The sequence below is a fragment of the Mastomys coucha genome, unplaced genomic scaffold, assembly GCF_008632895.1.
Source record: "Mastomys coucha isolate ucsf_1 unplaced genomic scaffold, UCSF_Mcou_1 pScaffold5, whole genome shotgun sequence".
NCBI lineage: Eukaryota > Metazoa > Chordata > Mammalia > Rodentia > Muridae > Mastomys > Mastomys coucha.
The window spans coordinates 9220389-9234492 of record NW_022196911.1 but is presented as its reverse complement, the minus strand read 5'-3'; the positions used below and the strand labels follow the sequence as shown (position 1 = coordinate 9234492).

At 44.4% G+C, this 14104-nt stretch overlaps 1 protein-coding gene across 4 annotated transcripts in view; it reads left to right on the top strand.

Annotated features, from left to right (window-relative positions):
* Prkn (parkin RBR E3 ubiquitin protein ligase) overlaps positions 1–14104 on the top strand; it is a 1238651-nt gene that overhangs the window by 1172913 nt on the left and 51634 nt on the right. For all 4 annotated transcript variants that reach the window (XM_031350750.1, XM_031350749.1, XM_031350751.1 and 1 more), the window contains one exon: positions 10789–10872. In XM_031350750.1, coding sequence (XP_031206610.1) covers positions 10789–10872 — 84 coding nt within the window. The remainder of the gene's footprint in view (positions 1–10788; positions 10873–14104) is intronic.

Below are 14104 nucleotides of genomic sequence, written 5' to 3'. Positions count from 1 at the left end.
TTTTTTTGTTAGCAATGAACATTTTAAGTTAAGGAAAAAAAAAATCCTGAGGTAGGAATCAAATCGCAATACCTTCGTGTCTACTTATGAATCACATGGTTTAATTCTCACCAGCACCCCCTCCACACCCTGGAGCTGACTAGGGTCCAATGAAGGCCACAAGGGCAGAGGCTTACTTATGACATTAGTTTTGGTTGCTAGGCGCCCCTCAGTCTTCCACTGGTGACAACCCGAGTGGACCTGGCATGTTGGTTGTGATACTCTCCTTCTAAGCTGGGTGTGAAGGTTTGCACTCACTCATACAGCCAGTGTGTAAATTATGACTATGCACCTGAAGCTGGGGATGCATTCATGACGTGAAAGAAAAGGGAACTGATGATCAGAGTCCCTTTGAGAGAGCCCATGGATGGACATTAAACCAAGGGCATATTCAAGGTCATGAACCTAAAACCAACCCAACTCTGGAACAGCACGGAGGCAGTCATTCTGCGGGAAACCAGGTAGAAATGTTTTGCCTTCCAGGGATTATCAGTGTAGAGTTTGGAAAGCACAGAGAAACATGGTCCCTGAGCCCTTGAGCACTCAACTGATCCTTCTTGAGACGTTTACCGGACCATTTGGAGAGACCACTTTGTAAAGGGTTGTCTCGGTCTGTTTGCATTTGGAGCTCGGCACCACCTCCATTTGCATCCTACCGTGAGACTGTGGTTTTAATACGTTATGTACTTGAAATGATTTCCCCGTCGTCTTTTCCAACCCGTGGCTTATCGTGTTATTATTGCCCAACACCGTTTCCACTCAGCCACACTATCTTGTCAGGACAGGTTTTGCATAGATCAGCACCTGATCCCCCACCACCGGGAGCATCACCCTGTCAGTATGCTGGTTTTACATGCTGGTCTGAAATCATGTATCTCTGCTGCCACCTTCAGGACAGTCACCTAAGGTAGAGTCCTGATTCTTCAGTCCCCGCGGAAGTAAAAAAACCCACACATGTTTGCTTTGTGCTTTTGATGTTTCCTCAAACCACAAAGAAGGGTCCTATGGTGGCATTTGATTCCCTCCTAGTCTTTTAAGATAGAACTTCAGATCTCCAGAAGAAAAATAGACGGCACATGACAGAAAGCTTTCACTACAGATACAATTGTGACAGGAAACGGGTACAAAGAGATTTGGGGTTTCATGTAGAGATCATTCATCAACATTAAGAATCAAAATCTGATTTTAAGGTTCACTGCTTGTAGGTTCCAAGCAGCTCTGACCTGCATTGATCAGTTGTTCCTTGACTGTCCCAATTGCACCAGGAGCTATTCCCTGGGTTCACCATCATGCTTCCGAAGAGAAAATACACATCTCAAGTATGTCCATCATGGGCATACGAGAAACAAGACTTAAGTGTCAATCATACGATTGCTCCACCACTATCATACTGACAGATTAACACCAGGGGCAGTTTTTCCAGCTCCATGGTGTTACTGGTCTGAGGGTTTGATGATGCACCCCTTTGTATATACACACAAGTAGTACCAGCATCCCTTTCTCTAAGCAAACTCATAGCTGTAGCAAAGGCTTGGCGTTGCCACGGAGGCCCTAGACTTTCACATGATGATCTGTGTCATCAGTAGACTGGGGGATGTATGTTAGGTAGCCAGGTGCTTAGCGCCTCTGACATTTCTAAACATTTTGCGTAAACATATTGTGTAGAAAGCATCACAGCCCAGTAAGAAACTATTTCTTGCGGTGTTCACTGTGTGCCAGAAACTGTGTGAACTATTTATTCTCTTGTTGTGCTTCTTTGAAGACACAAACATGCAGAGCAAAGAGATGCCTCTGTGGTAAACCTGAAAATTGAGAGGAGAAAGACCAATCCATAATTGTCCAATTAAATCAAGCTGTATTTTAGTGTATACCTGGGACTGGCTGGTCAGGCTGCCTCTCCCTAAGTTGGGATTTTAGAGAGCAACCCCTGCCAGACTCTTGAGGTCCCTCTTATAGGAGAGATAAGGTGTGTCTGCAGGGCGAGAGAGTCAGCTGTTATGCAGGGTTAGAAAGATACAGTGAAAGGGAAGGAACAGGGTAAAGATACTCTACATCATGTAAACGGGGTTACAGGTTTAGTGTTGGTTGAAAAACATGTTTTGCAGTTTACATCAGATCTAAGAAACAGGAACTTATTCTTAACTACAAATAGAAACCTTAACTTACAAGGACTTAACCCAGGACACACAGGAACTTTAACTACAAACAGAAACCTTAAGCTGCCCAGGACAAACAGGAACCTATTCTTAGCTTGTCTTCACTGCAAACAGAAACCTTAACCTACACTGTACATTGTTCTTGTTTTAGTCTCACGCTGTCTCCAGAGTCTCAGGCTTCAAAGGTTCTGTTTTGAAGCAATAGATTAAATGTATATCTTTATCTTATTATCATTTTTCAGACAAATTTCATATAGTCCAAGCTGACCTTGAAGTCAATATGTAAACATGGGTGACTTTGGTATCCCTGCCTCTACTTACTGAGAACTGATATTATAAGCACAGGCCACCACACCCAGCATATGTAGTGCTGGCATCCAACCCAGGGCTTCCTGTATCCCAGGCAAGCATCCTACCAACTGACCTACAGCCCTACCTATAGTTTGGTTTGGTTTAGTTAACAGGGTCTTACCATGATGTATCCTAGAACTCACGATATAGACCAGGATGGCCCGAAACTCATAAAGATCTGCCTACTCCTGCCTCCTGAGGGCTGGGATTAAAGCCCTGAAGCATAACACCGGGCTACGTTTCTAAATGTAAATATCTTACAGGCTATTTTGTGAATTGGAGCATGCTGTTCTTTCCCATAATTTTTAACGCAGCTATGCATCCTGCCGTGATGGGGATAGGTCCTGCGAGTATGCCATTAGGAGATTTTTGTCATCGTGGAAACATCATGGGTTGTAGTTATAAAACACTAAGAGGTGCAGCCTCTGGCAAACCTAAGGGTAGGGTACAGCCTGTAGTGCCTGGCTGGGTCTCTTCACAGCATGCTACTGTGTTGAAGACTGCAGGCAGATGTCACACAGTGGCAAGCATTTGTCTATCTAGATGTATGTCAACAGACAGAGATCCGATAAGAGCACAGTGAAAGATTTTAAAGCAGCATGTCTATGTAGGGCACTGGCATAGAACAGAGCTTATAGACATGAAGTTGGCTCTGGGTTACAGTGAACGGCTAACACAGGAGAGATGCTTCATCCATTGTTGCTCTTGCAGAAGATCCTGGTTCAGTTTCCAGAGCCCACATGACAGCTCACAACTATCTGTAACTCCAGTTCCAGGGGATCCAGTGTGAAGGCCCAGGACACTGTGAGCCTCTACAGACTTCAGATACACTGTGTGTTTAACTACACTAAACACACACACATGCACACACACACATTGTTCTTTTTTCAACATTAAATCAACCTTAGCTTAATATAACATACTTTATACAGTTTTTAAACATAAATAAGCACCCCGTGTAAAACATTCCTTATATCTTTATATCTGTAATATATTTATATCTTTATATCTGTAAGCTTTTTTCCACATTATTTTTAAACTTTTTAAGTTAAAACTGTAGGACCCAAGCATACCCTTTGGCCTTGGCCTTCCCCACACTGGGGATGAAGGTCATCAATGTCACTGTCTTACTGTGTTGCTTCTTGCCACACCCTACAAGGTCTCCAGGGATGGTGGCATGGCGCTGTCCCCTCCAATGGAGGCAGTACTTTCTTTGTATCTTTCCTGACGGGCATTACTTTTTACAGGCTGTATTCATGTTCCTTTGCTCATGTTCCAGATTACTCTTGTTCAACAAAGATTTGTGTGTGTGTGTGAGTACAGAACATTGTCCTCTCTGTCAGTACCAGCCCGCTGCTGTTGGGTGCTTCTGATAAACTCACTGTCAGTTTCCTGGCAGGTTCTTCTCTTTTATCTCCTGCAGTCTCTTCCCCCCCATCCCCAACTTCTTTAGTGATGTACACCCTGGTGCTTGGATCTCCAAGGCTCACCACTGACTCAAGCATTACTGTGTTGCATGTAACCACACTCAGTGTGCTAATTGTAAGGGAACACAGGATTCTGTGCTAACAAAAGCTCGACTCTTACTAAGTAGAGAACAATGAATTTATTAGATTCAGGCTTTGTTAAATAGCACAAGGTGTTTTGTTTGTTTGTTTTCTCAGAAACTTCCTTTTTTCATTAGATATTTTCTTCATTTACATTTCAAATGATATATCCTTTCCCTGTTTCCCCACCCCCCCAAAAAAATCTGTTCCCTCCCCTCTCCCCTGCTCACCAACCCACCCTCTCCCGCTTTCCTGGCCCTGGCATTCCCCTACACTGGGGCATAGAACCTTCACAGGGCCAAGGGCCTCTCTTCCCATTGATGACCGACTAGGCCATCCTCTGCTATATATATGCTGCTGGAGCCATGAGTCCCACCATGTGTACTCTTTGGTTGGTGGATTAGTCCCTGGGAGCTCTGAGGGTACTAGACAGTTCATATTATTGTTCATCCTAAGGGGCTGCAAGCCCTTCAGCTCCTTGGGTCCTTTCTCTAGCTCCTTCAATGGGGACCCAGCACAAAGGTTTTTTAACCTCTTCTCAGATACTCAGGATAAGTTTATCACGTCAGTTAAGAGAAAGTTAGACACAGTTTCCTAGGCTTGGATATGTGCTAGAGGTAGCGTTGACTCCTGTATCCAGGTTATGTTCCTGCATTCCTCTATCACTTGGTTCATAGCATTGGATCTTTGAGTTCACTTGCTCATTGTCAAATCAAAGGAAGCAATTGTGCTATTGAGAGCAGTGACCTTCGCTTGCACTGGATCCCCTGGAACTGGAGTTACAGATGGTTGTGAGCTGTCACGCAGGCTCTGGGAACTGAACCAGGGTCTTCTGCAAGAGCAACAAGTTCTCTTAATTGAATAGAGAAAGTTTAAATTGTGTGGTTTATGGTCATCTTTAAAAAAAAAAAAAACAGGGCATAAGATGACTTACAATTTTTCTGAAACAGTTATGTCAACCAGGGCTCCAGCAGAAAAGCAGAGCCACCAGGATGATTACACACACACACACACACACACACACACACACACACACGCACACACGCACGCACACACGCACACACGCACACACACACACACACACACACACGCGCACACACACACACACACCCCATGGGGGAGATAATATCTAAATAAACAAACACACATATGTATGGACTATGATTATAGGCACACACACACATGTGTTGGTTATATCTGTGCATGCATGCACATATATAGCTATAAAGACGCATGTTACTTATTTATATTAAGGGATTTATCACAGAATTGGTTTACCGGGTCTGTAAGCTACATAAACCTGCCCCAAATCCACAAACAGAACAAACCTTGGGAAGGACAGGATTAAACTGGTGGCCACCGCCTGACCCTGAAGCTCATGTAGCAGATTGACTCCATCTACCCAGATCACCTAAGGAAATCTCACTGAAAACCAGCTTTGTCTGTACAATGACTTCAGAGCAATCCCTCTGTCAGAGTGTGATGGGCTTGTGAGGACTGTGGCCTACCCATGTTTATAATGAAGCTGCCATCACGGGTGCTCATATGACCATGCATTTGACCCTTCTAATGAAGCCTGACAGGGGAACAGCGCTCAGAGAGCTGGAAGAATCAATATGAATTGCTTCTGTAAATTAATTAATTAGTTTGTTTGGTTATTTGTTTGTTTGTGGAGGGTTTCTCTCTGTAGCCCTGGCTATCCTGGAAGCCAGTCTGTAGACCAGGCTGGCCTAAAACTCAGAGATCTGCCTGCCTCTGCCTGCCTCTGCCTGCCTCTGCCTCCCTCTGGAGTGCTAGGACTAAGGGCATGTGCCACCACCACTAGCATTATTTGGTCTTTTGTTGTTGTTGTTGTTTTTCTGTCTTTTTTTTTTTCCATAGCTGAGGGCTGAATCCAGGGCCTCGAGCTTACTAGACAAGCTCTCTACCACTGAGAAAAATCTCCAACCCTATTCTTGTGTAACTTTTTAAAGGCATATAAGTCAGGTGGGATTGCACGTACCTATAAACATGGTATGCCTGAGCACATGGAAAGCTTAAGCAGAGCCAATCTGGGCTATGTGGTGAATGCGAGCCCAGACCATACTACAAGATGAGACCTCATCTTGGAAAAAAAATTATATGTATTTCAATTTTTAAAAAGCAAAGTGAAATGCTATAGAAGTCACTGGTGACTGTGAGATCCCTCTCAAGAGAAGGCGATACAGGAAAGGCAAGCTGTGTAAATGGACCACAGTTCTCTCCCTCAGTTCAGCTGGCATCTGCTCCAGAGGTTTGGAAGGGCAGTGTACGTGTCCGGGGAGCCTAGGTAGCAATGAGGCTGTGATTAACACATAGGTGATATCTGTGAAAAATGGCAGCCTTTCTCTCACTGGTACCCCGGTGAGAGAAAACCCCATAAGGCGCTGTGGGAGACAAGCTGACCAGCAGTGAGTGTGGAACTATGTGGGGAGTGGAAGGGGTCTGTCTGTCTTCTCCTGAAGAAGCTTTCCCTCTTGACACAGTTTCAGCACCAGTAGAGTTTCTGCACTGGCCCACAAAATCATCCCAGGGATTTCTGTTACTGGGTAAGGCGGAGCAACACCCAAGCACTCAAGAGACTGGGGCCAGAGTAAGGCCTAATCCCAAATTTGACCTACTTAGTGAGACCTTATCTCAAAAAAAAAAAAATCCAGTTTCTGGAAATGGATGTATAGAAAGATGGCATCTTGTTAAATAGGAATCAATTACAATGAGTTGGTTTCAATGAAGATATTCTTAAAAGTATTCAGGTAAGTTGTAGCTATGTAGCTATGTTTAGTGCTGAAGCGATGGGAGGGGAGTTTCAGGGACTCTGTTTTTAAAATCCATGTACCTTGTCATTCTTTTTCAAAAGTGAAGTTCCTTTTAGACATTTAAGAATAAAACACTGATGCTGGAGAGATGGCTCAGTGGTTAAGAGCACTACCTACGCTTCCAGAGGTCCTGAGTTCAATCCCAAGCCAGCACATGGTAGCTCACAACCATCTATAATGGGATCCGATGCTGTCTGATGACAGCTACAGTGTACTCATATACATGCATACAATAAATAAATCTAAAAACAGCTACAGTGTACTCATATACATAAAATAAATAAACCTAAAAAAAACCAAATAAATATTTCCCACTGTTAACAAACAAAAGAGAGAGACCCACTAACCATCGAATTTTGTGTGTATCTGAGTGTCTGCCTGGTTTTCAGAGACTAGCCAAGAAAATGAGCATTTGTACACAGGTCCCTATCACTGCAGGGAGGATCTGGGGGCTGGGGGCAGAGGCAGCTAGGGAGTCTGTGATTTCACAGACATGACATTGAGTTATTAATTCATAGAGGCTTCTAGATGTTGATGGTCACTGTGTTTTACTCAAAAACTCAAACCTGTCCAGTTCAGCCCTGTGAGTTTTCAGTGGCACCTGAGGATGCCTTCGGGCAAGGTTTAGAAATGGAAATCCTTTGCATTCGTCGAACAAGCCCCCTTGTGTAGTGTTCGGAACAATGTGATTACAAATCCCCCAAATACTTTCAAGATCAAACCAGACCCTTCTAGACCAATGGTTCTCAACCTTCCTAAAGCTGCCACCCTTGAATGTTGTGGTGACCCCCAACTCCGGCCATAAAATTACTTCATAAATGTAATTTTGCCACTGTTATGAATGGCAAAGTAAATATCTGGATTTTCTGATGGTCTTAGGTGCCACCGGTGAAAAGGTCATTTGACCCCCTCATCCCCTGTTCCAAAGGGGTGGAGACCCACAGGTTGAGAACCACTATTCTAGATGGTTACTCAGCTTATGCAGAACAAATTCAAGTTGTCAACTAGAGAGAGCTCTGTGTGATACAGATGCCTTGGAATAGAAGCCAATTAACACACGAATTAATGTCACGACCAGCATATTCACCCAGCATTTTCATCCTCCTCACACCAGTCACAGCGTGGGGGCTTTCGTTTGTGTGTGTTGTCTTGGTTTTTCTTTTTCTTTTTTCTTTTTTTTTATTTTCCTTTATGGTCCTTTTTTTCACAGTACCGGTGAATTTAATGTCTTTGCGTCAGGAGAGGCCTATTTATTCTGACAAACTGATCAACCTCCAGGGTGTTCCTGCACCATGAAACTGATTTTATATCTCATCCCCTAGCTAATAAGATGTGAAGTGCTTTCCCTGTCACGCCAAGAGATCAGACTAGCTTCCCTCCAAGTGGCGGGGAGTCACAGCCAGCTCTCTATGGCTAGCTCTCTGTGGCTTAGCCAACTGAGCATGCCAAGGCTGAAGGGTGGGGTGGGGCCGACCAGGAGATGCCTGCCCTCACTCTAAATAGAAAGAGAGACTTTTGGAGGCAGCACTAACTGACTGTATCCAGTGGGGATAAATAAAACATGGAGGCATAGAGCCTGGGAGTGCTGGCGATCTGAGAGGGGACCCATGCAGGCCCTTTCCCACCAACTTAAGGTTCCAAGTGAAGAAGTCTCCCATCACTCTGGAGGTCAGCCTTCCTGCTGTAAGAAGTACAAAGTGAGCAGCCTGGACCCCAAATCTAACACCTTCGAAATCTGAACTCATGAACACTGTCGTAATGGCACCAGAGGGAAGTTCTACTACACCCGACCTCCTGCGATGGATCAGTCAAAATGCAGGCATGCAACTGGAGAGACAGTTCAGGGGTTAAAGATACTCTTCCAGAGGATCTGGGTTCAATTTCCAACACTCACATGGCACCTCACAGCTGCCTGTAACTCTAGTTCTAGAGGATCTGATAACCTGTTCTGGCCTCCACAAGCACCAGGCATATATATGTGGTATACAGGTACACATGCAGGCAAAGTACCCAAGCCCATAAAATTGTTAAAATTAAAATTTAAAAGCAACAGGCATACTAAAAAATGCATGAGATTCCCATCAGGCTATTTGGGTACAGCATATATGAAATAAATTGTGTGCTTTGATTGGTGTTCAACCCCCCAAATCTCCCAGTAGCCACATATATGTGTATGTGTATTGATATGATATATATATATGTGAATATATATATATTGTAGGCATGTTAAGGTGTGAATATATGTATATGTGAATGTGTATATGTGTGTATATGCAAACATTCTGAAATCTGAAAAATCATGCCAAGTTTGAATTAAATCTGGTCCCAAACACCTTGGTCCGAGGGATGTTGAGCCTGCAGCTGATGAGTCTCCTTGCTTGGTGAAGGTGTTGTGACGAAAGAACATGTGGGGTTGGTGTTTCTCCTGAGTCCCAGAGACGCAGCTGGTGCCCTTTGAAAACAAAGTTGGTGCTGTCAGCACTGTTTGGTTTGCCTTCAATTTTCAGTTCAGACTCATCTTACCTCCATCAAAACCATGGCAAATGTCCAGCTGATGTCCTGTCACAGGAGCTTGAGGACTCCCAAGCCTTTGGGAGGCTTCTGAGAGCTCCAGGCCTTCGGTGGCTTTCCTATGGTATGTCAGCTGTCAGGTGAGATGCTGACCCCAGTTCAGCGAGTCACCATGTGGAGCCGTCCTCAGCCACCGCAGCAGCCTTGGACATGGATAGCAATGGGGGAAACATGGCATGCTTGCCGTCTGGAGGGGCTCCGTTACCTTTTCAGTTACCTCTGCAAAGTGAAGGGTAAGGGCAGCAAAGTCCTCAGTGTCTCTTATCAATGGTCACTGGGGCCTGCAGGGAGCATCGTGACCCAGTGGAAAGCCCTGATGCAAGGGTTGGGGTGTGGCTCTGTGGTACAGTGCTTGCTCAGCCACCCCAGGCCCCAGTTTCCATCCCCAGCACCACCACCAACAAAAGACCTGTATCAGTTTCCCACATGTGTTTCCTAAGACTGCTGAAACAAAATACAGCAGGCTGGGGGCTATAAACAACAGAAACACATTCTCCTCGTGGTTGCTTCTGGGACCTCTCTCCTTGGCTGGCAAATGGTCGTCTTGTCTCTCTAATCCACACGTGCATACTCCTCAGCCCATGCGTTTCATGCTCTGGTCTCTTCTTACAAGGACACCAGTCCTAAAGGGTTAGGGCCATCCTAATGGTTCCTTTTACCCCACTCACACATCAAAGGCTCCACATCTGGATGGAGCCTTGTTCCAAGGTACTAGGGAAGAAGACACTCCCTTCTGAATCTAGGAGAATGAGGGAGCACACACAGAGGGCCACAGTCCAGTCCCCAAACAGCCCATTCCTTCTTCATTAACAGGCTCTCAATACAAGAATATGTCTTCTAACCATACAAGTCTATTGTATTTGTAAAACAAACTTAGAACACACATGAGAGATGAACCTGGAATGAAGCTGTTCTACTTCCAGGATCGCCTCCTTGCAGGCATCCTCCTGTGTTGCCGGGGACACCAGGAGGAAACGAAATGAGGCGCGTGGTTCATCTCTGTAACTCTGTTGGTATCTCAGGTGTCAGGTGAGATGCTGACCCCAGTTCACTAAGTCACAATGTGGAGTCGTCCTCAGCCTTGGCAGCAGCCTTGGACATGGCTGAGATAATGCATGGTTCATCTTTGTGGCCCTGTTGAGGCTCACAGAACACTCTCTAACAGTAAGCAGATGCATGGAAATATAAGCTGATCCCACTTTGCAAATAGTAATTTGACCCAGAAGCCACCACTCAAGCCAGAGAGCAAATGCAGTGGAATGTTCTGACATGCGGCATATTCTCTTGCAGTTTGTTTTCTGCCGGGACTGTAAGGAAGCATACCATGAAGGGGATTGCAACTCACTGTTTGAAGCTGCGGGGGTGACTTCTCAGGTAAGAGATGCCTGCTAAAGGATGCCTGGCACCCCGGTACGCAGCAGCTCCTCCGCAGGTCACAGGATCTTAGCTCTACTGTGAAAGTCTAAGCGCAGAAACCTTGCAACTGAGTGAGGCTCCGGGTTCCCCGGGATCATCCCCCACTCACAGGGCACCACGTAGCTTTCCCAAGAGGGGTATATGCCTGATCCCTAATAGCTTTTCTCCCTGAGGAGTATGGTATAGGGATAAAGCACACCAGTGTGATCAGAGGAGACTGGGATAAGACAACTGAACAGTATCTAAACCAGATAATGCCTCTACTCTTATTTCATTATTCGATGCCTTTGTTGCAAGTGTGCCCAACCTGTGACCTATAGGTTGATTGCACAACACAGCCATGAATCCAGCTCTCAACACTCAATCATAAACTTCCTTAGACCATTACAAGGGCATTTTTTGCAATTCAGGGGCGAGGGGAATCCATGATTGAGCCATGCTCAAAGCAAGACAGTGTATATAGATGACAACTGTCACAGTTTCAGAAAGTTGGACACACCTGGCAGGCTGAAGGGAATTACTTCTGCACGCACAACCATTCCTTGCTTGTGATGGGGTGACATCCCAAATAAACTCATTATAAGCCACGAATATTACAAAGTCAAAGATGCTTTGAAAGACTCCAACCTACAGAACATCCCAACTTAGCCATGCGGCACACTGTAGGGACTTTATTGCTAGCCCTGGCAATCAACAGGCCAAGTAGAAGTTGCTATTACCACTGCACAGCATCATTACAGAGGATACAAGCTTGTAGCTACTCAGAAAAGGTCAAAGCTCTGAAGCCCAAGTAGAGTGACTACTCTACACATATAGCTTTTGCACTGTCTTCAAGAATCAATGCGCTGGGCAGTGGTGGCACACTTGGGAGGCAGAGGCAGGCGGATTTCTAAGTTCGAGGTCAGCCTGGTCTACAGAGTGAGTTCCAGGACAGACAAGGCTACACAGAGAAACCCTGTCTCGAAAAAAACAACAACAACCAAAAAAAAAAAAAAACAACAACAACAAAAAACAAAAAGGAATCAACGCTGAAGCATGGTGAGTCAGGGACTGTATGCATGCAGTGACTACTGAACACGTATTGCATACTACCACATGCGAGGAAATAGCTGCGTATTTCCATCAGTCTCACAGACCAGGCTAAGCTGTATCTTCATCCTGATTGAGTAAAGAGCACATTTCCTGCTCACTAATGAGCCACACAAGGCTTAGGAAAATGCAAACATGTGTCCTTTTATTTATCAGTTATGATCGATCAAACCACAGGAGAGAGGGGCTAGGAACTCCAGCACAGTTGATGAATTTGCTCATCACTTTTACCTTGATACAGTGGCTGACAAGGGTTCAAGCACCTAGCCTAGGCAAATAGACACCCCATCTCACTGATAAGAACCTAGCAAGTAGACATGACCATTTCAGAGCACTTCAGATTCATAGCCGAGAACATGACAGTGCTGCGTAGAGAGACGCGCATCTCTGTAAGGGACTGTGCAGCTGGACTTGCCCAATATTAGCATAACTAAATAAATATAATTAGTACACTTGGGTCTGTTCATAAGATCCTTAGTTGTTGACCACCAGCAATATCAGTAGACTTAGGAATGAACTCTATTTATACAGTCATGGAGGCAACTGTGCCTTCTGTTCATTTATTTCAGCTCAGGGAGACTCAAGTTCAAGCTCACTGGGTATGGAAAGCAGCAATAATACTAGCCTTGGAACCCATGCTCTGAGATCTTTGTAGCGCAGGGTGATGAAGCAAGAGGCTCTGTGAAATGGGAATAAACAAACAATTGGCATCCATCAGTACCCCAGACTCAACCAAAGCTCCCAAGGTGTGAGATTCAATTTGAAAATGAGGAACAACTTTACTTACCCTTAAACTGCCCAAGCTCCTGATTCTCCCAGTAATTTCACCAACTTTCACCAATTTTCTTCAAGAAAGAACAACCAACCTTGGTTTTAAGTCATTATAACCTTAATATCTAAGCCATATACATGAATGAATGAGCATTAAAAATGACCTTAAGTTCATATGACCAGCATCAAGGAGCATATACCATCATACTATCAGTGCATGTTAAATGGAACATTTATATATACATATACATATATAATTTTTATATACATATATGTGTACATGTATGATATGTATATATGTGTGTGTGTGTATATATATATACATACACATGTGTATGTGTGTTTCTGTATGTGTGTGTCAAGAAGCCTGCTTGACTACCTGGCAAAATGAATGTGTTTCCCATCAGAAGAGAATCATGGGAGAGAGCTAAAAGAAAGTCAACAATTATATCAACATACTGTTGGCCAAGCCCAACAAATATATAGTTTTTTAAAACACTTCCCTGAAAGTCATGGAAAGTGGTTCTGAGCTCATCAAAAGGAAGGACTAGACTCTTGACAGTGGTCCTAAACACTATTGTGGAACACAGCATTTGTGGGCAAAGGTACAAGCATCTCTCCTGCTCTTCTCCTGTATCCATTTCTGCAGCCCCAAGTCCAATACAGAACCTGTGCATTTCCATTGGATAGATGCATGTTGAGTTCTGGTAGCATCATAGTGAAAGGGTATTATTTTATTCAGCAATATACACTAAACACCTATAGTAGATGAGGAATTGTTCCAAACCCTGTGGATAAAGGGTGAGATCCCTGCTTGTGTGGCAGTCCATGAATTCTCTAGATACTGAAAAGTTGCACAGTCAACATAAGGATTTCAATGTTTCATGAGTAGTGCATGCCATAGTGCCTCTTCAGCATTGATTATAGAGCCATACTGTGATTCCTTAGATTTGCCAGACCCAAGTTGAGGTGAGTTTTACTAAATATTAAATACTGACCAAGAGGTGAACTTTGGTCAGGACTACTCCCTGGAATTTCCAGAAGAGTGGCGCAGAGACACGTGTTGTCAGGGCTTTTACGGACAAAACACATAGACCATCGTATTCTCCTATGAGGCTTTGTTTTTGTCCAAGAACTACAACTCCAAGCATTCCCTGAAGTTACCTGGTCCTTGGGCAGGTGGGAGTGACAGGTTAATTTCAGGTCTTACACTACCTCTAGAGCTCCTTGCCTCTAAACATGCCTTTTGCATCTATCTCCTGATCGCAGACCCACCCTCCTATTCCTCCTATTTGAAAACAAAGCAAACCACCCAACAGTGTAAGAAAAG